At 42.5% G+C, this 23495-nt stretch overlaps 1 protein-coding gene across 1 annotated transcript in view; it reads left to right on the top strand.

The window, feature by feature from the left end:
• The window catches only part of rsrc1 (arginine/serine-rich coiled-coil 1), a 106011-nt gene that overhangs the window by 65772 nt on the left and 16744 nt on the right, over positions 1–23495 (top strand). The window contains exon 7 of the mRNA XM_034549092.1: positions 20293–20364. Within this exon, the coding sequence (XP_034404983.1) occupies positions 20293–20364 (72 nt within the window). The remainder of the gene's footprint in view (positions 1–20292; positions 20365–23495) is intronic.

The following is a 23495-nucleotide window of genomic DNA, read 5'->3' as shown; positions in this document are numbered from 1 at the left end:
AGGGCCCGTCTCCCAGACCAGAACTCCAGCTGTGTGTTTAAGAAGAAATAAATATCAGAAAGTACATTGCTCCTCTTTCATCTCCTCAAGCTGAAAAGTAGGGAATTGCAGTGGGAGGATTAATGTTCATTTAATTTCCCTTCTTTCTTCTGCTCATATATTTGGATTCTTCAGGTATTTCTTGTGTCTCCATGTTCCCCCTCACTCACTTGCTCCCTCTCTCTCATATACACACACAGAACAGGGCCTTTTTCATAGCTACTACATCTGCAGGACACATGTTCAGTAATGTACATTTGTCTGAGCGTCTGTGCAGCATGAATTAGAGTGTGTCAGCTTTAAAGAAAGATGTCTAGGCCTTTATCTGCTGATGGTGAAAGTATGTTTTTCTGATGTCTTGAACATTATTTCTTGTTACCAAAGGCTAATCTGTCTCGTTCAGTTTGATTCATGTCTTTTTAGAGCCAATAGACGAAGCTAAAGCCAAAACAGGCTGCTCCAGACTCCCGGGCAGAGATTGATGTGATCAGCTCTGTTCCTACTCAGAATAAACCTGTCTTGATCTGCGGCTTTGTGGACACTTTAGAGGCCAGATCCAGGCTCCACAAGTCGCCTTGCGTTAATAGTGACAGTTGCATACCGGAAAGGTCACAACGGCCATCGGTCATCGATTGAACTGTTAAGGCAAGTTTATTTGTATAGCACATTTCAACACCAAGGCAATTCAAAGTGCTTCATATGAAACGCATCAAAACATAATGCAAAAGAAAACGAGATTTAAAAACAATTAATAACATTCATTAAAACATTTTAAACAGTCAAAAAGCAAGAAATATAATAACAGTTACAATGCAGTTAAAAAAATAAATAAAAAATGCAGTAGTGAGATGCAGAAATTGATTTATATCCTTGAATCTTGTTCAATTAAAGGCAACAGCAAACAGAAAAGTTTTCAATCTGGATTTAAAGGAGCTGAGGGTCTCAGCAGACCTGTAGCTTTCAGGGACTTTGTTCCAGATATGTGGAGCAGAACAACTGAACGCTGCTTCTCCATGTTTAGTTCTGACTCGTGGAACAGGAAGTAGACCAGTCCCAGATGACCCGAGGGGTCGGGATGGTTCATGAGGTAGCAGCAGATCACAAATGTATTTAGGCCCTAAACCATTCAGTGCTTTATAAACCAGCAGCAGGATTTTAAAGTCAATTCTGTGTTGGACAGGAAGCCAGTGCAAAGACCTCATAACTGGAGTGATGTGATCCACTTTCCTGGTCTTAGTGAGGACTCGAGTTGCAGCGTTCTGAATCAGCTGCAGCGTTCTGATTGACTTTTTACAGAGACCTGTGAACGCACCGTTACAGTAGTCAAAGTCTACTGAAGCATGGACAAGTTTCTCCAAATCCTGTTGAGACATAAATCCTCTAATACTTGATATATTCTTCAGGTGATAGTAGGCTGATTTTGTAATTGTCTTGATATGACTGTTCACGTTAAGGTCTGAATAACTACACCTTGATTTCTGGTTTGGTTTGTGGTTTTTAAGCTGATCCCTTAGTTTGTAAAATTCTAAGAAGTGAGTTCATCGATCATATGAGTGAGTATTTGTCTCGCTTAGTGCTGGATTATTTATTTCATAGAACATTTCGGTCTAAATGTCCATTGGGAATTTATTCAGCACAACGTTTTGTAATAAATGACAATAATCAGATTATTATTTATTTCAAGCAAGCACAATCAAACTTTTGTAAAGTTAATTTGACAATCAAATCAGTTATTAACATCAGACCTTTGTGCAGGGCGTGTTTCAGGTAGCGGCGATAAAATACAATTCAGGATGTCCAGTTTTTGAGTATATAATAGATCTGGTGAGATCTGATTGAATATATTGAGTGTGAGTGCTTATCCAACATCAAAACACTCCACAGCCTTTTCACGATATGTGGAAGGATTTTACTGCTCTGGAAGGTTATCTTTTGTCGTGACAATGAGGAGGTAAACAGTTAAAATAAGGCATTCATGTTGCAAAGTAATGTACTGTTGCGTCGAGATAAAAGTGGAGCCAGGTTAAAATTCTGTGAAGTTTTTCATTTTTGTTTTGCCCTCTGCGTTTTTTCACTCGCGGTTAAGGTCGTTTTTGCAGCCTCACTGAAAAAAAATTCTATTTCTGTAATTGATAACTGCAGTCAGACACACATTTTACATTTAAATGTTGGCTGCATGGTGGTGTAGTGGCTTACACTCTGTGGACTTTGCACGTTCTTCCCGTGCAGCGTGTGTTCTCTTTGGGTTTTCTGGCTTCCTCCCACAGTCCAAAGTTATATGGCGAGTCTAAATGACCCATAGGTAATGAATGTCTATCTCTAAGTGCCCTGCGATAGTCTGGAGACCTGTCCTTGGGGTACCCTGCCTTCGCCCAATGTCAGGTGGGATCGGCTCCAGCCCCCCGTGACTCTGAATAGGATAAGCGGTTTGGATAATAGATGGAAGTATCAGTGTCTTCTATCACGGTGGCCTTCTGCCATGAAGCATTCAAAATCAGGGAGGCAACAGTTTTTGTTTTAGAAGTAAATCCACAAAATATACACTGCCAGTTTATGCTAGTTTATGGAACAACTATAAACTAATTAGCTAATCCAGTCCTGTAGTAAACCCAAGTTCCCATGTGATAATGTTCAGTTTGTGTTGAAACTGGATTGTATTGCCTCATACTCACAGGTGTTTCTATTATTTTGTCCCATTATATCAATGAGGGAAACACCTCTTTGCGTGTATCTGTATTTTATCTACGTGGAACCTATCTGAGTTTAGTTGAGCTGCAGTAGCGAAATAGATGTGTAAATATTTCTAATCGTGACAAACCTTTAAATCCCCATTCTACATTAAACCCTGCCAGGGTTTTACAGGACCAGCTATGACCTTTTGACCTTGAGTTGATAGAGTTCAAGTAATTACAAAAAGCTTTCGGAGAGTCTTGATTACTCCTGCTGGGACCAGTTACAGATGAGTCGTGACACACAGTAACAAGGGGATCTTACATTTTGACAAAAAGTACAGCATGTTTAGAGCAAGTGGTAGAGGTGAGGGTAAGAAAGGGGGGCTGTATGTATGTGTGTGTGTTTGTGTGTGTGTGTGTGTGTGTGTTGGGGGGCGTCTCCAGATCAGGACTAATCTGTAGGATCAGCCGCAGTGAATAGAGTAGTCGTTATTCTGAATTGGCCAGGATATGTGGTGATATGATAGAGAGTGAGGGTTTAAATCCCTCAGCCGGCATTGTTAGGCCATATACACAAGCTGGCTTTTCACACACACACACACACACACACACACACACACACACACACACACCAGTATGAGAGCAAGGATGAACATTGATGATAAATGTATAATCCCCACACACACACACACACACACACGCACGCACACACCATTAAGCCCAATGGATTACAGTTTGGGGAATTACGACAGGGATTTCCGTTGTCTCTCTTTCTCTCTTGCTCTTTCCTCTCCTCCTCTTCTTTCACTGCCCTCGCTTGTCAACAGCCCCACTTGGCCCGGGCTGCCAATCCCAAGCTTTGATGAGGCAGTGTCAGCTATTTGTTTGCCCAAGCACAAATGGATCTCTGAATAGAAAGAGTGTATGAGAAGGAGAGAGGGAGAAAGCTGAAGGAGAATGGCCGTCCTGGCATGTGATAATATTGAGAAATAATCTGCCACCTTCTTCCTCCTTTCTCCCTCTTTCTGTTGTCTCTCTCACAGGTCTCTCTCTCTCTCCATTCTTAACTCTGTCTCTCGCTCTTTATCTCCTAAACACAGACTTTGCCAGAGTCGGCTTGCAGCTGATTACCGGTGTAATCACTCACATTTGAGATGATCTGATAGGAGAAAAGGCCTACAAATCATCTTAACACCCCCCTGAGTCCCCCTGAACTCCTGCTGAAGATGATGGCCAACAACAACTACTTTATTTTTGTCCTCAATATTTAGTAGGCCAGAAAATTCCCTCAGAAAGCCCCAGTTAAAACGATGCCTGGGTAAGCCCATTCTGCCAATATCCGCTGCTTATTTCAGTGTAATGTAAGCCCTGGATTTGCCAGTGTAAGTAGATTGGAGCACAATGTAAGTACAAGTGGAGTTGATGTAGCTAACTTTGTACTAAGTGGCAGCTTGCTGGGTCTTAGTGAGTGCAGCTCTCATACCTTTGTAGAGTTTGCCGAGCTTTCAGTAACAAACTGGCTGCAACAGCAAGGATGATGTACCTGGAGGTTGTTTTGTTTACCGGTGATTGTGTTTGTTCATCCTACAATCGTGTTTTGATTTCAGGAGCAAAGTGAACAAAAAATACAGATACAGATGCTTCTCTAAATTAAACCAAGACTAACACCCCCTTCAACTTTTAAATGTTTATTGTGAATACTTCCTTCCTAAATATTAAGTTGTGAAGGTAATTATATTATTTTCCAGATGCAATGATTGTGTAGTGTGTAACTTGTCTACTGAGGTTCAGCAGTTGCATTGTGGTTTGGCAAAGGCCAGAATCACTTTGCAGCTGTCAGTCTTTAAGCAAGAAATAGTCATTTCCTTTTCAAAATACAGTCCTGCTCATAACAAAGTCCCCATCATCTCCTTGTTTGAAAGTATGAACAAGCCATTGAACCCCAAACCGTAGCGGTTAAGTTGTTCAGTGGCTGTTGAATGTGCATGAATAGAACCAAGATGCTCCCTCCATATTACATGTAAACATCACGGTTTCCCTCCAGTATTCAACGGCATGTTTTTACTGCAGTAGTTAGATTAAAGAGTATACATGAATCCAATGTACTTTAATACTGAGACTGGAATTGAGCGTCAGTAATGATCAGAAAAGGAACAACAACAAAAGTACTTAATTGTCTTAATTGAGGTCTTTTCGGAGAAATTGCCCACCATGTAAACGTAATCACTGCTCTGAAAGCACCACAGTTTTTCGCGTGTGTGTGTGTGTGTGTGTGTGTGTGTGTGTGTGTGTGTGTGTGTGTGTGTGTGTGTGTGTGTGTGTGTGTGTGTGTGTGTGTGTGTGTGTGCACGCTTGTGTGTGTGTGTTGCAGCTTGGGAACTGTTAATGACACATGAAGGGGTCCTCTAGCAGCAGGCCGGCAGCCCTAAGGGGCCAGTGGTGGGGCTGGTGGGATGGCCGAAACAGCGGTCTCGGGGCACCAATAGATGGCCAGATGAACCAGCAGGGGCCCCTTTCTTTTATTCATTCCCCCAGTGGACCCCTCCACAGGTCCTAGACATGAGGCCCGCTCACATTAGGCCAGGACTGCATTATAAAACGGTTATTTTTGTGTAGAACATTTAGATTAAATATTTGTTATAGAGCATGTGAAACATGTTAAGTTAAAGTCAAGTGTTTTGAACGGTTTGAAATTGACTGATGAGGCTCAAGATGGGCAAAAGACACCAGATATGTTTTTTTATGCCACTGTGAATCCTGTGTGTGCAACATAAGTCCAGTAGCAGACTTATATATCATCTTATTGAGGGGTGTGTGCGTGTCCAGGGGTGATAATCCTGTCTCCCGTCTGTAGCCCCAGTGAAACCCCTGCTAAGCCACTTCATTCACTTTGATCCAGTTTTGGGGCATAGTGTAATGTCCCATAATGCCGTTGATCAATGATTTATTTTCAGTGCTGATGTAATTAGTGGGTTTTAAGCCAGTTTTGCGCCCCTATCTGACTGTTTCAAATAAAGATCAATATCAGCCCCCACAGAGGGTTTCTTTAATATGTGAGCACAAACAGGGGTGGTGGTGTGGGTGTGTGGTAGTAGGTTATATAGACTATGAAAATGAACAGTTAGACTCCTCCCCTAAACTATTCCAACTCTCATGCATAATTCATTAAATTAATATTTAGATCTCGTATTATCTCATTAACAAAGGGTTGTTTTAATTAATTAACTTGATTAAGTGTTTAGTGGCCTGATTGCAGATGGTCAAATGACTAAAACAAACCATTTCTGGTGTCTTCACTGATGATCGAGTGCGTTTAGCTCCTCCAGTATAAATGAGTTAAACCTTGATTTTTATAACCATGTTACGCAGCCAGTGAGGAGAATTACAGCCAAGCTGGATTACATTAAGGATTGCTGTATTACATTTTGGCTGTTATACACACTGTAGTAGCACTGATATTGGCGAGTGTCAGAGGTTGAGTTAATTAACTTAGTTTGTGGACTGTAATGCAACAGGGACAAAAACATGGCTCAAATGTCTGATTATGAATGGGAATGATACTTCTGAATATGGCTGATTCTACTCATCACACAGAGTATATTAAAATGATTGCCTTGCCTTTGTGCTCCGGTTTGCTGGGCTCACTGTCAGACTGTCCGGTACGCTTTACAGCCATGGTGTGTTTGTTCTTAAAAGTCTTGTCCAATGTGAATTACACAACGGTCTCCACCTCTTACCTCTGCCACACAGACGGAGACCACCGGCTAAATACAGACCCGTGTGTGTCTGCTGTGTTTCGGCACACGCAGGCTCTGATGATTTCAGTAACCTGCGTGACTCCATTAAGGCGTTAACTAGAAGCACAGTGGCCGAGCCTTAAGTTGATTGCTTTTATTTGTACTGAGTACACGTTAAATTAAATATTCAGGGTTTGAAAACTGTGCAGTGTTTAGCAAAGAAAGACTTACGTGTTTTTTAATTTGATATTTGTCACTGAGTTTTGCATCATTGTTGTAAAAACATCACCAGCTGTCTGCAATTTGCCCTCAATTTCAATGGATGTGTTTTGGGAGACCATTTAGATGTTTTGATTTGAACACAATACAATGTTAAACTCAAATAAGATAGTTAGATGCAAGAAATGATCATGCCAAAAAAGATTTGCTGAAAAATGTTGGCACAACTTTCAGACTTCAACTAATTATTTTCAGTATCAAATAATCTACCGAGTACATTCTCTATTAATTAGCTGTTTTGTCTACAAAATGTCAGAAGACAGTGAAAAATGTAATAAAAGCCTAAGGTGTCATCTGCAAAAAAGAAAAGAAAAAAGCAAATCATTGCATTCGCATAGCCGCAGCCAAGAAATGTTTGGTATTTTTCCCAGAATAAAATACAATAGTTTCTTGTCCATTGACGCATTATTCCACTTAATCCACATCTGAATTCTAGGTGTCAATTAATGTATCATGAGAGATGTCGTTATTTTAGACTGGAGGGATGATTCTCTTAGATTAGACATGTCTATTCCCTCTTGACACCTCCCTGTCAGTGACCTTGCAGTCAATATTACTGACTAGTACCCTCGTCTCTCATTTACCTGACTTTCTTTTGAACTAAGCCCATCCTGCAGGGCTTACACGCTTGTATGGAAGGCCAGAGCCTGAAATTACCACCAGACCCTCCGCCAAAGCCCAACCAGGTAGTCATTACTGGAAAAGCCTTCAACTTTTTTACTCTTTTGAAGTGTGTCAGTACTTAGAGAGACAACAATGGCCAGTGCCCTTTAACCTTGTCAGGCTCTTCAGCTGTGTGTGTGTGTGTGTGTGTGTGTGTGTGTGTGTGTGTGTGTGTGTGTGTGTGTGTGTGTGTGCGCGTGCGCGCGCGTGTGTGTGTGTGTGTGTGTGTGTGTGTGTGTGTGTGTGTGTGTGTGTGTGTGTGTGTGTGTGTGTGTGTGTGTGTGTGTGTGTGTGTGTGTGTGTGTGTGTGTGTGTGTGTGTGTGTGTACTGTTTCCATTTGGCTGACCGATTTTTAAAGTTGCTCACTGGTCTGGTTACAGCCAGGGGATGAAGCATGGCATTGAGTAGTTTCAAATGGAACCAAACTAAGCCTATGTGCAAACAAAACCCAAGGAATTAGGGGAACTAAGCTGGCCTGTTCACAGTAACTCCTCGGCCAACGCTGAAACGCAGAAGAAGGGAGAGTGAGGGAGAGGATGAAGGGAGTGAATGAGCGAAGCTCTCTGAATTCTCATGAAGGGCCTGTTCTTTTAATTGTGTTGAACGAAACAACAGGGGCTAAGTAATGGGGTTTTAAAGCGAAGCACATTTGGATAGATTGTGTAACGCCCTGTGTGGGTGTGAGGCGGAGAGCAGAGAGGAAAGAGAGAGACACTGAGGGCGAGTGGGCGGTATTGTGTGGCAAGAACAAAAGGCGAAAGTTGGCAAATGGAGACACCCACTGAAAAGCCTGGAACCAAACTGGCCGGCTAATTACTGACATGCATTGTCAAGGAGGAGGAAAAACAACAAAACCAGGATAAAGATTAATTTTATACCTCATCCTCCTCGCTGTCAGACACACAGAAACAAATCCTGTAAATTGAAATAGGGAAAAAAACATGAGGCAAGCAGATAGAGGTAGAAGGGATCACATGGATAAAGCTATGGGAATGTAACAGTACAAAGCAGTGCTAGTAAAGCTTCCTTTATTCTGTCAATCCCTCCTCTCAGACACACTATAGACGTGTCTTTACATTTCTTAGTGGTCTCGTCTCAGACTCTCCCTAAGAAAAGTAAAGAGTTTAAGAAGAGGGCTGTTTATATAATGAAAGGAGAACATAAATAGGCCGGGCATGCACATAAAGTTGCTGCCAGTGTTCATATTTGTAGGTCGGTAAGTCTCATATAGTGGCAAAGGTTGCAGAAATGTCCAGAATAATATATAGAGGTTGCAGTTGGAAAACCCAGAGGTCAAGATCTTGAGTGGGTTGTAATGTAGTGCTATGTTGTAGAATAATTTATAAAGAGACGAGACTTAAAAGGTGGTAATAAGTGCGAGGATTATTAATATTTGTGTATTTCAGAGAGTACGCTAACATATCCTGACATGTTTGTTCTGCATCCAACTCTTTCTGACTTTGGTCTGCAGTTTCTCTCCTTCTTTGCGCCTCTTTTCTCTTTTAATGTCATCGCTTGTCATCCCCAAAACTATCCCCCCCCCCCCCCCCCCCCCCCCCCCCCGCCCTTCTCTTTTTATTGCCATGGAGGTTTCACAAGCGTACATCGGCAATTTGGAGATGAAAGGAATGGAATCATCCCGATTGCTGCCCTGCCACTGAGCCGCTCAAACTCCCTGACAAAGCTGTCAGACTCCATTTTGGCTCCAACTGCCAGAGTAAACTTGCTCTGCCATTCACAATCAACAAGAGGCAGCGCAAAGTCCCACTCCAGCCCGTGTCTGAACCCTCCAACTGCTCCCCTTTCCAGAGGCATTACAGTGTATTCTCTCCCCTTCTTTCTTTCTTCAGTAAGTCTGTCTGCTCATATTTCTTTTCTTTTTTCTTTCTTTCTGTCTCTGGTGTGTGTCCAGCATCCACACATACACGTAGTATATGGATTTGTAATTACTGTGAAGAGGTTGATTAAAATTCTTAGTAGTAATTAGAGCTTTTATTTTTAAGTGAATGGTTTACCTGCCATTTAACTCTTGGGAGGTTGACATCTTCCATCCAACAGTTATCCACATCTTAGACAGTTGCTAGTGGAGGAAGATCTTAATAGTGTGAATCTTCATCATATTGTAAGGCTGTGGATAAATTGTGTTTTGGGCTTAAAACTTCAGGAAATGTTGCTCCACTGGAGCGGTACCACCACACAAAAATCTAGAAAATAAGGGCTAGGTTATTAATAGTTTTAATCATCCTTTAAATATTTGTCTCTCATTCAAATACTGCAAATTAATCTATGAATCAAAGTAGTACTCATCGACATTACATTATATTTGATGGCCTTGTAAACAGATATGCTCAGATGAAATGATTAACGTACTTGTGAGTTTTCCTAATATATATATATAAAAATTAAATTAGATTAGTTGTGTAAATATGTTATTATCATATTCAGACAAAGACATGTTTGAGCCCTTCACGTGACAATCGGAGCACTTGATTGCAGTGATTATGTCTGTAAATCTACCTGAGAAAGTCATTTGTGCTGAAGTTGAAGACTTTAAGGCTTTAAATCAACAGCTGAAGCCACCGTATCACATCAGGAACGTCTGATTTGAGTGTGTGTTTGGATGCATGACGGCGGATGTAACTGCACTATGGTCACTTCCATTGCTTTGAAATAAAATATTTTTATTAAGTTGATCATTTCCCCGTTAGCCAGTGAAACAGAGACACCTGGCCAATACAAAGAGCACATTCTTCACCTGTCCCGCTTATCCTTCCGCGCTTAGCCCAGCCCGTACCGTCAGCTCAGCCGATCTCAGCGTGGCCCGGCTCGGCTTGGAATGAAACGCCGCGTTCATAATCCCTGTGCCGACATGTTAATTTTCAAGTCAAAGGGGCAGCTCCCTTTTCATCACGGCGGAGGCTGTGGAATATTCAGTGCGCTGCAGATGTTCATGAATAATGTCTGTGGCCAAACCCCTGGCTGAGGCTGGGGGAGGAGGGATGAGGGAGAGTAGGAGGGAAGGGGGTAGGGGGAGGTAGTGAGGCCAGATGAATTACACGTAGGGGGGATCTGACAGGCGGTGTGGAGCTTTGTGATCATTCCAAAGTTCTAATAATCTCTCTCACCTTCTCCATCTCCCCAGTAATGAAAGAGAATAGGTGATTGCACCCCGGGCTATGTTCCCCGCGTAATGACTCCTCCAAAGGCACAGAGCCGCCAAGGAAAAATGAACTTTGAATGAGCGGCGAATTGGCTCTGACAGAGTGATAGACCGTGACACACATTCTGTAGCAAAACAGACGTAGTGCTAATTGATTATCAATATTTTAAGCAAAGTGATGAAAATAAGCATTAAGAGATGAGAAAGAGGGAAGAGAGACGGGAGTGCACAGCACTACCTTCAACGGGGTGCTGTCATTTGTACAATCTCCCTCGCTCTTCCTCCCCCCTGTGCTGCTTCTCCTCATGCGGCCAGGCCATCCCCCCCCCCCCCCCCTCCCCTCTCCCTAGGTGACACTCTCAGCCTGCCCTCTCCCTCTCTCGTGCATACTGTCTCTCTGTTTTCCTTCATCATTTCTCGTGAGCTGACATTTTAGCGCTAATTGCCAAATATGTCCCTGAACTTGTTTTCATTTTGTATTGCTTTGCTTCATTTATTCCTTTACTCTCCTGCATTTGATGTTCTTTCCTAACCTTGTTGTCCCTGCGTTAATCACCTTGTCCCTCCGAGTGTGTAATATTGGAATTCAATCACATATTATTATTTTTTTCCTTTTAAGAAAGAAAATAAATCAAATACATTGTCGGCGGAATTTGTAAAAATACATCAAAGAAAATGAATACAGTCTTTTGGGTACGTATTACATGCACATGAACACATACACACACTCGACCCAGCATTTGTGAAGTCCACACCAAAGAGCAGGCAGGGACCACCAAGTTTGTGTGTCTATTCTGCAGTGTGTGTTTGTTCCTGTAATGTGGTCAGTTGTGCTGAGCCCTATTGACGCTGCCAGGGTCCCGGCTCTCCTGCCTTTCTTTTCTAAGTGGCCGCCCTCCTGAACCTCCTTGTGTCAGCACTGCGATTAGCGGCTCCAGTTTACCTTTCATGTGCGGGGGTCCTGATAGACTTAGCCTCATCTCCCCCTCCCCACCACCGCCACTACCACAACACACATGATACACACACTCAGTGGTGTGCCATCACAATGGCATCCAACAGGCTTTCAGAGGGGGAACCTGAGCCTATTCTCCACCATTCAGCAACACGCTCAAGTGCGTTCACTCTGAAACAGATGAGCAGATACACACACATATGCACGCACACACACTCGGCCAGCATATTTTTGCACAGAAATTGCAGCACATATATATATCTATATATATCATTCGAATAAATATCGCACAGCTTGAATATTGTGGCCTAAAATGTTTGTGACTTTTCTGTAAAATAATGATGCAACATTCTTTTACATTTTGGAATTACTCATCAATAATCATTTTATTTAAACAGTTAGGAAATGAAATAACTATTATACAGAAAGTATTTCATGTAAATATGACCAGTTTATGAGCATTTCTGTTGTCAGCAGCTTTAAATAGTTTGGACTTATTACCACAACTTTCCTTTTTCAGGGATATCAGGGAATGTTTGATCTGTGTACCACTCACAATTCTATTTGAACGTGTACTTATGTTCTGATTTGGACTGTTTTGAAATTTATCCAATTGGAAGAAAAGGCTAAATTCAATTAAGTTTATTTTATTCTAAATCTGCCTGAATCTCTGCAGTCATAAGGACATTTTAATCATATGAATGACAGAATGTAAGCATGATTACTTCAGGTATGTGGGACCCTGGTAATGTACAACCCATTCACGTGGTGTTGGGTGGAATGCTACACCGAGCTATAATCAGTTCCTGTACAGGAGACGTGTATGGTGGGACCACTGGGGCACCTTGATGGAGAAAAGCCAGCTTAACTGTGAACTCTCACATGCACAGGCAAAGCAAGCGGTACTTATTTCACTTTCCAAGGAGCGATGTGAGACATGAAGCATCAGAGAGTAAAGCATCAGAGAGAGCGGAGCGACAGCTGGTGGAGAGATCTCAGATTTGGTGGCAGTGAAGGGTGTGTGACCTTATGTTCTTCTGTTGTAATACTTCTGCCTTTATTCCCTTCTAGCCCACGCCTTTCGTTCATAAAATCAGAGAAAAGCGGCTCTCCCTTTTGCCTGCTCAGCTCCTAATTTGGCTAAATATCCCTGTTTAGATTTTCCACAAAACAATGCAACACAAATATGGTCACTAAGAACATGGTAAATAAATCAAATTCCAGATAAAAGAAATATCGTCTAAATTGATGTCTCCAAACATTTACCAACAATTTAGAGATACAACAATTCAATCGGGTTTGTGGACCACCTCAAAAGATTCAATGCCAACAAGTGAGAGCCGACTCTTACCACGAGACAGCTACTTGTCACTTGTCTTAGTGCATGCCAACCAATTAATTTTGCAACAGAGACTAATATATGCACACTTATTTTACTCCCCTTTTACACTGAAGTCATGAATTGTTTAACCACCATTGTAAATACAGTACTCCGGTGGCCATTTTTGTTTTAGAAACAACCCTGTCTAGCTGTAGTGTCTCCTTTTTGGAAAGGCTACCGTTTATGCCAGGTAGTCGGGTATGAATGGCCAAATGTGTGCTGAACCTATTGTTAGCTTCCTACAAGGGATTTGTCTATAAATGGGGGGGGTTCTCTAACACCTAGCACACAAACTTATTCCAAGACAGAAAGAATGCAAAGAAGCAGGTGAGTGTCTAAAGAGAAAATCCAGGGGCACAAGAAAGAGATAGTGGCATGTGGAGACATGACAGGGTTGAAGTTGAGGGTGTAATGTCGTTCAGAGGCCCCAAGATGCTTAATATTTTACCATGTGAACCCTGCATTATGGATTTGGTCTGATTGCCCTCTCAAGACCTCTGGTATGCACTTACCCGCTCATATCAAGGAAGTTCTCGTGTCAGAACTTTTGTATTTATCTAAAAGGCAGCGTTCTCTCACCAACCAATACAATACCTGTACTTTTACTGCTAACGCACACACACATTAGTTTAATGTTTGAATATCTACAGTAAAGGCATTTACAATGTACATATGATAATTCCAGGCTTCAAAATTGTACTTTGTGTGACCTTGTGGGTTCATTAAAGCGGCTTTGTTGTTGGCTTTATCCCACAGGCGTGTGTGTGTGTGTGTGTGTGTGTGTGTGTGTGTGTGTGTGTGTGTGTGTGTGTGTGTGTGTGTGTGTGTGTGTGTGTGTGTGGGGTGCTCTTATGCCTTATGCAAATATTATATTTTGACATCCATGCGTGTGTTTACGTGTGCATGTGTGTGCAAAGCCCATGGCAGTGCATGCTCCTCAGAGTAACATCCCTCTCTGATCTCCCTGACCGCTGGAGGCCTCTGCTCCTCCCCACCTTTTCTGAATTCTCCTATCCGGCCCAGGGTCCAGGTCCTCCGTCTCGCTGAGCGTTTTTGCCCTTGGGTCTAAAGGCTAAGTTGGAGTGCTGGGCCCAAGCCACCCTCTGCAGACCTCCTATGCAGGGTTTTGCCCAAAGGAAATAAAAAACCCTCCCCAGTGTGTTGTCTGGAGTCGAGCGATGTGTGGTGCTTTGGAACGTGGAGCTGAGGATTATTGTACTGATCTTTATTATTCTTCACTCTCAATTTGAACTGATTGGAAATGTGTTATTTAGAGTCTGACTCGTTAATCGGGACAAACAACTCAGGGGTGCCTAACTGGATGGCTGCATCACAAAGAGCAACTTTGGCGACTGGTTTCATGTGCAGAAACAAGAGCCCTTCCTTATATCTATAGAAATGGACTGTAAGGAGGGAGATGCAATCTACTAAATGTACCGAGACATACTGTGCAGAAAATATGATTTGAATTGAATGAGTCTGTGTTTGTAGTTTGCAGAGAAAATCAATCTGGACAGAGTTACTTCCTGTTTTTCCTATAAATAAGATAAATGCCTTCTTAATTCCTCACCTCTTTGAGCTTGACAAATGCAATTTCAACACGATCACTGAGAAGGAAAATAAAAACACGGAGCCCAGGTGTCGAGAGTTAAGAGGTCGTTTTAAACAAATGTTGCATAAGCGAAGCTCCAGAGTTTTTGGTTCTGACAATATCCAGTGTAGGTAGGGAAACAAATTTCTTCACACACTCAGATATAATCCAAATTGTTCCTCTGTGTTCATGTATAGCACAGTGTACAGTGTTTTTCTATCAACCTCATCTGCCTCAACACTGTGTTAGCATGCATTACTGACAATTTGCATCTGGCTCCTTCATCTAGGCAATCACTCCGCTCTGAAGCATCCATAACACCACAGGAGTACAGGCCCTAATTGATGCCCCCCCCCCCAGCATCAGAATATAGCCATGAAACAAAACAAAAGCTTTTTCAGACGATTGGCAATGAATAATTGATTAATTTTGTAAGATATCTCTCTCTAATTGTTTAGTTTGTAAATATTTCATGGGTTGTCGTTAAATCAGCCTGATGACAGATGCAGAGGGCAGCTTGCGATGCAGATCATTCAAGTTCAGGGCTCCTATCTTCTGCCTGAAGGAATCCACTCCTACGGCAGAGACACACTGACACTGATATTCTTTTTTAGACAGGAGACTTGCTTCTGGCCCAACACAAGTTTCAACATGTCAAACATTAATTGCAAATATAATGCAATCGTGTCCTTGGATGGTTTTATGTATTTCTACTGCTAAATATGTAAATTACATGTTGTACCGCTTCATGCCGGCCCCTCCAATCAGCATGCAGGTATATTTGTGATTGTTCCTGTGTCAAGTTATACTTTACAACTACAAGGTCTGAATGAGTTGGTTTTGATGGTGGCTCCTGTACAAACACATAGGCACCTGTATTTAAACACACACATTAAATCAAAGCCCAGCTGGAGCCTTGTGTCGTCTGTGTGCTGTGCCACCTAGTGGTTGCTTCGAGTGGTGCTTTTTTTTCCAGCTAAACTTTGTCCCCCATCTCAGTGTTACATTTACTGACCTGACCATCTCACTCAGTACGTATAATGTGGAAACCAAAAAGCATAGCAAGCTTCTGACCCCCCCACCCCCCTCCTCTCTCTGTGTGTGTGTGTGTGTATAAATATCATAAGTTCTGTTTACACATGTAAAGTAGTAACTCTTATCTTCCTACATCCTGCATGCAAACTTGACGAATGGTTTATCATTCCTGATCATTTTTTAAGCCCCTGACAGCTGAAAACTTAACTTGAACTTAACTTCATCTTCTTGGTGGAGCAGCTGCTTCTGTCTTAACGTCTTGTCCTCTAGGAGCAAATAATATTTTAAACTGCTGTCGTTGTTCAGTTCATGGCTAATTAGTTTGCTTTCATCCACTAAATGTAAAGTTTAGGTTAGCAACCTTTAAAAAAGAAGAACATGATGATATTATATGCCTCATGTTGGTGTAGGTGGAGTCCTTCTTTTGAATCCCTCATTGATGACAACCTGAAGCAGCATCAGGTCTTTCTCAAGGTCCCATTAATTCATTTTATTTTGTGGCATTTGAAGCTGTCTTCATACCACGCGGGACCAGATAAAGCAACCAAAATATGCGTTTATGACATTGAATGGTGTTAGGTTATGACTTTGCACATATTTGGATGGACTTGTGCCGTCAGCCTAAAAGTTCAAATAAATTAACCATGATTTCTTGTGTTATTCTCACGGCTTCCTAACAGATGTAGATGTTTTGACTTCCTCCTTATTCCATTGTATTCCTTTACAGAGGGACTGTGGCATTGTGCGACATTGTTGCTTATATCAATATAACACAATAATATATCACGCATGACTATTTAGTCAGTCTGTCTGTCCAACAGTTTTCTCTCTGTCTTCCCACCTATCGGCCTGTGTCGTCCTCACTGTCAGGCCTGTTCTCAGTTAGTGTCTGTCCTCTCTGTCCCATTGTCTTCTTATGTTTCTTTGTCAGGGCCGCTATTCCTTAGTGTCCCACCAGGTCCGTTGGTCTATCTACCTGTCTTCCAACCTGTCTGTATCTTATTTATTTATTAATTGTCTTATCTGTTATTCAGTGTTGGTCGGAGGACCGGCTGTTGAGCTTCACTGTAAAGTGCTCGACTGATTGGAAGGGACATTTTTCCAATGGCGCTGCGCTGCCTCTAATATTCTGTTTGTCGTTGGGTGTGAGGCTGATTTATCACGCCTCCTCTCCTGCTGACATTCAGATTCACTTTGATTGGCAGCTGTACTGGAATGACACCCACCACTACCAACACGGCTAACATCACTGCAGCACTCCACAGTGGATATGCATATGCACATTACGCCAACACATACCGGCTTGCATTGAGACCCGAAGAGGTGCACTTGCATACATACACTCACTCATAAACTCACACAAATGCTCACAGACTAAGTGGATAACTGTTGTTTTGACCTCTGTCTTCAACATTGCTAGTTTGTAAGTGTTGTATTGAGTTTATTGAAAAACGTGGGCAGGCTGCTGCTCTTCTGTTGTTCTCTCACCTCATGAACTCTATAATATGGTAGCCTTTCTCACTTCTAATACTTACTGTACCGGCCTAAAGCCCAAGCTACTGCACTACTGTGCTGAAAAACACCTCCCTCCTTCTTTTTCTCACCCCCTATCCCTCCCTTCTCCCCCTCCAATCCCTCCTTAATAACTCTATAACTCACCTCAGACTTAGATTTAATTGCTTATCTGTGTGTAAATGTATTAACCCACTGCTGTATCTGTTTTGCTGCCGTCCCGGGGGCCCGACAAGCCTCTCTTACTGCCGTGCCTTACATCCAATGAATAGTCCTTCTCTGAGTGGTAATAGGGAATCAGCATCGTAGCAGCAAGCATTGGCGGCGTGTAAGAGATAAATCAGATTGGGGGTCTTGCTTTGCCAGTTTATTGAATCTAAATTGCGTGCGCGCGTGGCCCCCGCCGGCCCTACATGGCCCATCCATCTCCCGGCTGATAATGGAGCGGGCCCGATTCCACCTGGTGGGAGCATTATTACATTTCCCCTCTAACGAGACCCAGCTAATCCTGCCAGGGGAGGAGGACAGAAAGAAGAGAGAGGAGGAGAGGAGAGAATAGGAGAGGAGTGAAGGATGACATTGGGGGAGGAGGAGAAGAAAGGAGAAAAAGAAGGGAGGAGAAAAGAGGAGATTCTGTCAAGAAAAAATTGCAAACATTCTGGCAGCCTGCCTCTAACTCCCACTCTTCCGCTTTCTCACTTTCTTCCTCTCTGTTGCTGTGCATAAAACATCTACTAGCGCCATCAGAGCTACATGGCCCCTGGGCCCCTGAGCTGCAATTACACTCATAATCACAATGCGATTTCACTGACGCTCGCCGCCCCTTCCTGCTGCCATTTCGCCTCTTTCCCTCCGCCCCTGCAGCCAAGACTGAACGAAGTGTAAATGAAGTGAAAGGCCTCTCCTCTCCCTAACACCCTGGTGTTTATTACCCGCTTTAATAAAAGTCCATCACAGAATTATCCGACAATGAACTGGAGCCACTAAGTTGCCAAGAAATATACTTCCACTAAGCAGCCTCTTCACACAGATATGCCTTTATTTCTAGATGGGCACAGCTGTGAGGCTTAATTCTTTTTACATGCAACTGTAATGTTAACAGGCTATTCATGATAGTGTAGCAAAGTGTGTTGCTGTAATGTATTGTTTTCTAGTTTATCTTTTTTTAAAAAGCAGAGCTCTTTATTGATGTAATTAAATCGTATCCCTGGCTCAGTGCTCAGGCCTACTTTCATTGTTTTGAGGGGGCAGGAACCCCGTGAGGCAGCGCACTGATGAGAGATGGATAAACAGTTTGATTTGCTGCTATCGCCCCCAGGCACAGTGTACTAGAGAGATGAGCAAGAGAAGGAAGAGAAAGCATAAAAAAAACGGGGATGGGTGGGAGAGGGCAAAACAGAAGGAGAGTAGAGAGAGCGAGAGGATAAGAGAACCTGTTGGGGAGGGATGGAGTGATCGAGGTGGAGGATAAACATGCAAACAAAAAAAAAGGCGACAAATCACTCCTGTTGTTTGTGTGCATGGCAGGCAAGGCTTTTTCTCTTATTTCTGCTAGTTTTTTCTGTTCCACTTGCTGTCAGTTCTTCCTTTTTTCCTACGTGGCCCCCATCTATCTGCCTTTTCCTTTTCTCCCCCGTCTCCCTCCCAGCTCCGTTTCACCACCAATACCGCTCCGTCTCCTACCTGCCTCTCGGTAGCCCCCAGCAAAGAGGGAACTGGAGATCACAGAAGGGAGTTCACTCACTCGCACAAAAACACACACACAAAAACACACACAAACACAGACTTCCACATCTGTGCATACAAACAAGAAAAGTCATGAATGTAGTTGCAGAGATGGTGCAGCCTGTAGTTTAATTCTTGGTACATACACACAAACTTACTACATTATGGTTGTGTTAACTAAGAGAGATTGATTATAGTGCTTATTTGGTTAGACATGCTGCTACACGCACGCACGCACACACACACACACACACGAACGCATGCACGCACAGCTGAGGGAGGTAGAGGAAGGTTCATCCATCCATGTAGAGTCATTGTTGGTAAAGATGCGGAACCTCCAGACTTAACCAGCCGTAACAGCAGTGTGACGGTTCTTTGTCTACGCCAATTAGTGAACAAAAACAGCACAGCAGTCACAGAGAGACGAGCACAACCCATGGCCTCCTGCATCCAAACGCACGCACACACACAGATGATGTATGTGGTGTGTTTTTATGTAACATATTTGCTTGCAATAAAAGGTCTAACACACAATCAGACACAAAACCAGGAGTGTACACAACACACACATGCAGTCATCTCAAGTGGTGCAATAAACCACAGTCGGACACCCACAGCTGTGCCCTAACACAAACATTCTGTAAGCGCTGCAAACACTTACACCCACTCTTGTATTGTATTAACTTCCCCAAAACAGTGCAGTGTTCTCATTCTCTTCCTCCCCCTTCTTATCGCTCTCTTCTTCTGTGTCTGTTGCTTTTTTTTTTTTTCTCAAAGTTTAAACTCATTAAGTGTAATGATATTGGAGACTCAATTTTACATAGCTCACTCATCAACCAAGTGAGATAGCAATAAAGGCGAATGGCTCCGCCGAGGCCTTAACGCTGCAAAATAAATGATGCGCCGCAACGGAAATGTAATTAATTTAGAGGCAGTATTGATAGTCCTGCCATACACAGCATTATATTTTTTTAATGTGGCTTAACATCTTGATTATTCAGGGGGAAAGGCGGCGGAAAAGGGAGCCGAGACAACACGGCTCACGATGAGAGATGCTTAAAATGCCCTGACGAGTGTTTACTCCCGCAGCCTCACTTTCTCTTAAGCTTTTCATTATGCCGAGACGATAAACACCTCTCAGGAAGACTCGCTGACTTGCACAGGGGTATGAAGGGAAAGCAGAGAAGGGTCTCTGGTAGGGAAAGGAGAAGAAGGCAGGATTCATATTTTTGCTGATTTGTACGTTTACTGTTGATCTTATGATGATGCATTGTGAAAAAACGGTATTTCCCACAGAAATACCATGCGTGCCTTGTGCATACAAATATGTGGTGTTGTTTTTTTTAAATGTGAAGATCAAATTGAAATATCTCATTTTTTTATTTTCATTACAGATCTATAATCATGTATCATAATTAATGATGCATTCCTTAATAGCTCATTAAATCTATCTATATCTGTTAAATTGTTTTCCATAATAATACTATTATGATGTTCCTGAAGTTTTGCTTCGCTCCTAATGCTGCTGTTTTTCTTTTTTAGCAAAGACGGACGAGGTGCTGAAGGCCAAAGTAGCCAAGAAAGAGGAGGAGGACCGGAAGAAACTAGAGGAAGGTGAGTTTTTAGGCAATAAAACTTCTGTCTTAATAAAACTGGACATTTCTTTCTAAAAACAAAACGCAAACTTGTTATGTGCCATAATCCAGTTCTAGAAAACTCCCCCATGCCTTGAATGTGAACGTGAGTGCAACAGCAAACAGGTGTGTTTTCTATACTCCTGCTTCTTGTGTCAGGTATTGCAGCATTTGTGTAGTCCATGCCCTCTACACAATGTTAAGGATTTTTACAGACTGAAACACGTCTAATGTGTTTACATTAACATTGCGTAAGTGCCCTTGACCTGTCAACGAGAAATCTTCATGCGCAGTTCATATATACTAAAACATTAACTTAGATATTTTGATGACACTCATTAGTTGTTATTAACACAGCTGTAATCTGCATAAAGGTAGGCGGATATGTGCTTAGCTTTGCAGGCAGGACATTTATCCTGCCAACATAGGACATGCATACACACAAAGATTATCTATATGCACATTCATGCGTGCAATTGGTTCTAGTGTGGGTGTTTTTATATCACTGGATTCTCTCTTCACTCTTTTTGTGTGTGCATCGAGCAGGGATGCAGCAGCGTGACCTTTAAGGTTAGCTGACCTTTTAGACAAATGAAAGTCCAGCCATCGGAAACTAATTAGCCCTGCACTCTTGCTTTGGTCCCCCAGTTCTGGGAAGAATATATTCTATCTATAGCGCCCTGTTCTCTCTCTCCACGATTCTCACATTTATATTATTTAATTTTAATCTTAATGCTCTTTTGTCTGTTTTCTCCTCCAACATTCTGTCTAACATCCTATCTTTTTCCTCTGGAAAGCATGGCCAAAGTGGTGCCTTGCCTCGCTTTTGGGCATGAGAGCATTTGATGGGGCAAGTCTCCCCATCAAATAGCTTTTCTTAAGCTGAGTTTGCACTGCGCCTCTTTTTGCTCCGTAGCTCCCTCACTCCAGCTGTCCGTTTTGCGTGAAATAAGGTGTTGTGCTTGATTGTGTAGATGAGTGGTGCACCACAGCATGCTATGCAGGCGCTCCCTTCGACGACGAGCATCTCATTCCTTTCGCTGGTTGGGGACACATGAAGTGAGATCAGAGACGCTCTGCAAAGTGGCCCTGATGACTTGCCCTTGCCTCGGTAGCAGGAGAGGCCATTGGCATACGAACACCCCGTCTACACACATAGACACAAGCAGAGTGGGCTAGCTCCATCCTCTTCTGCCCTTCCTCCAAGCACAACTAAAATGGAGGAGGAGGGCCACTGCTGCTGCTAAACAGCAAATCACCAGGGGTCTCCTTATTCCCCGCAGGGCCTCTTAGAGGTCAACACAACTAGAAAGTTTACACTTGAACCGCTAAGTCAACTGAAATGAGAAAACGCTTTCAAGAGAATGGAGGGGAGAAGTGAAGAACACTACCACCTACACTCCTCGTTCATAAATAGATTCACGTCCTTGACTGGCAGTGTGTTTGAGTTAGTTTAGCCATAATCGAACCACCGAGATCTGATTCATGTGAATGCTATGATATGCAATCTATTATTGTAGCGAACTGTGGCTGCATACTGCAGAGCCCTGTGAGAATAGTGGGTTTTATCAGCAGGGTTTACTGAGAGAGAGAAAGGAGATGATCAATAACTGACCCTGTGGTCATCAGTTAACAAAGTAGTTTCCACTTAAAAAGAGTGTTTGGCTCCCTGGTTAAGGGCAGCCAGATGATGCTAGTGGTTGAAAAAGGAAAACGAGTGATATGAAAGGGTGTGAGAATGAGAGGGGAGGATTGCGTTTGTTAGTAGCATGCCTTGTTTAGGCTATTAAAGCTGAGAGATGTTGTTTGTGTGCCCAGGAGGCTTTTAGCTAACATAGTGTGTCCAGCTATAATAAGATGGACTGACTGCCAGTGTAACACAGTCTGTGTGGACTGTACTGACTCCTGGCACTTAACTGAAGGCAACATATATCCAGAGTTACTGTGTGTGCTGGTACTGTAGTGGATGTAAACCAAACATCAAATTACTGACCTAAATGTATTCCTCCATTCCCTTTCTTGTGGTCCACTATGTGTTAAATTCAAATCCTCGCATTTACATTGATGCTCGTGCCTGTAAATGTTTGGCTTTGTTACATAAACAAAAGACAAACATTATAATAAGTGATCATCAAAATAGTTGCAGATTAATTTCCTATTGATTCACAAATGAATTAATCATCATTCATTAAAAAACAAAGTTGCATGTGTTATTAAAGGTACAAGACGCGAGATTGGGAACATTCAAAATGCCTCTCAACAATAAGCCGGCGGCTCACAGCTAACGGTGCTAACAGCTAACGGTGCTAACAGCTAACAATGCTAACCAAAAGTGCAAATTGTTGTTTGCTGCTATATTATTGTTCAGAATGTTAAATACAGCTCCTTTATTCTAAATGTAATTTACATTACATTTGTCTTTGTATTGATTTTACATCATGTTGTTCAGCCCAAGTGGTATGTTTCTTATTGTTTGTTTAATTTATTGTGTGGCTCATTTCTCAGAAGCATGCCAGTTCCAAGATTGTGACTCTCTGCCCTGAGGAATGACAAAGTTTGATGGTCAGAAATTAAGAGAGAGAGAAAGGAAACACGTCAACTAGTTGAAAATTGGTGTCAAATGCTTGATAACCCCAGTTCATCCCCTCACACTCATTGATGTGTCGTTCATACAGAAACATCTTTTCATTTGTGTAGCCACACTCAGACACACAGAATTATGTAGATATGAATTGGACACTTGCATATAGCCTGCAGATGGTATTTTAGACCTTATGCTGCACTTTCCCCATTACCTCAAACCACCACCAGATTGGGAGATCATATATTTTAATGAGACGTATAATAGCTCTTTAACCCATACCATTAGGGGGATATATACCTACCGTGTGCTCTTTTGGCAGTTAAACGAAAGGACTGTTTCCCTAATTACGCGGTGTGTAGGACAGGTCACAGGTTGGGTGTGTACCTGTCTGTGTGTGTCTGTGTTCAGGAATTATATGACCATTAAATATTCAGCCACAGATCCCCACTCCCCCCACTTCCTCGACCTAGCATCCATTAACGCCTCATCACCGTTTAACTAGCTCTGTTGTCAATCACCACAGGGTC

Source organism: Cyclopterus lumpus, chromosome 13 (genome assembly GCF_009769545.1).
Source record: "Cyclopterus lumpus isolate fCycLum1 chromosome 13, fCycLum1.pri, whole genome shotgun sequence".
Classification (NCBI taxonomy): Eukaryota; Metazoa; Chordata; class Actinopteri; order Perciformes; family Cyclopteridae; genus Cyclopterus; species Cyclopterus lumpus.
This window is presented reverse-complemented; position numbering and strand designations above follow the sequence as displayed.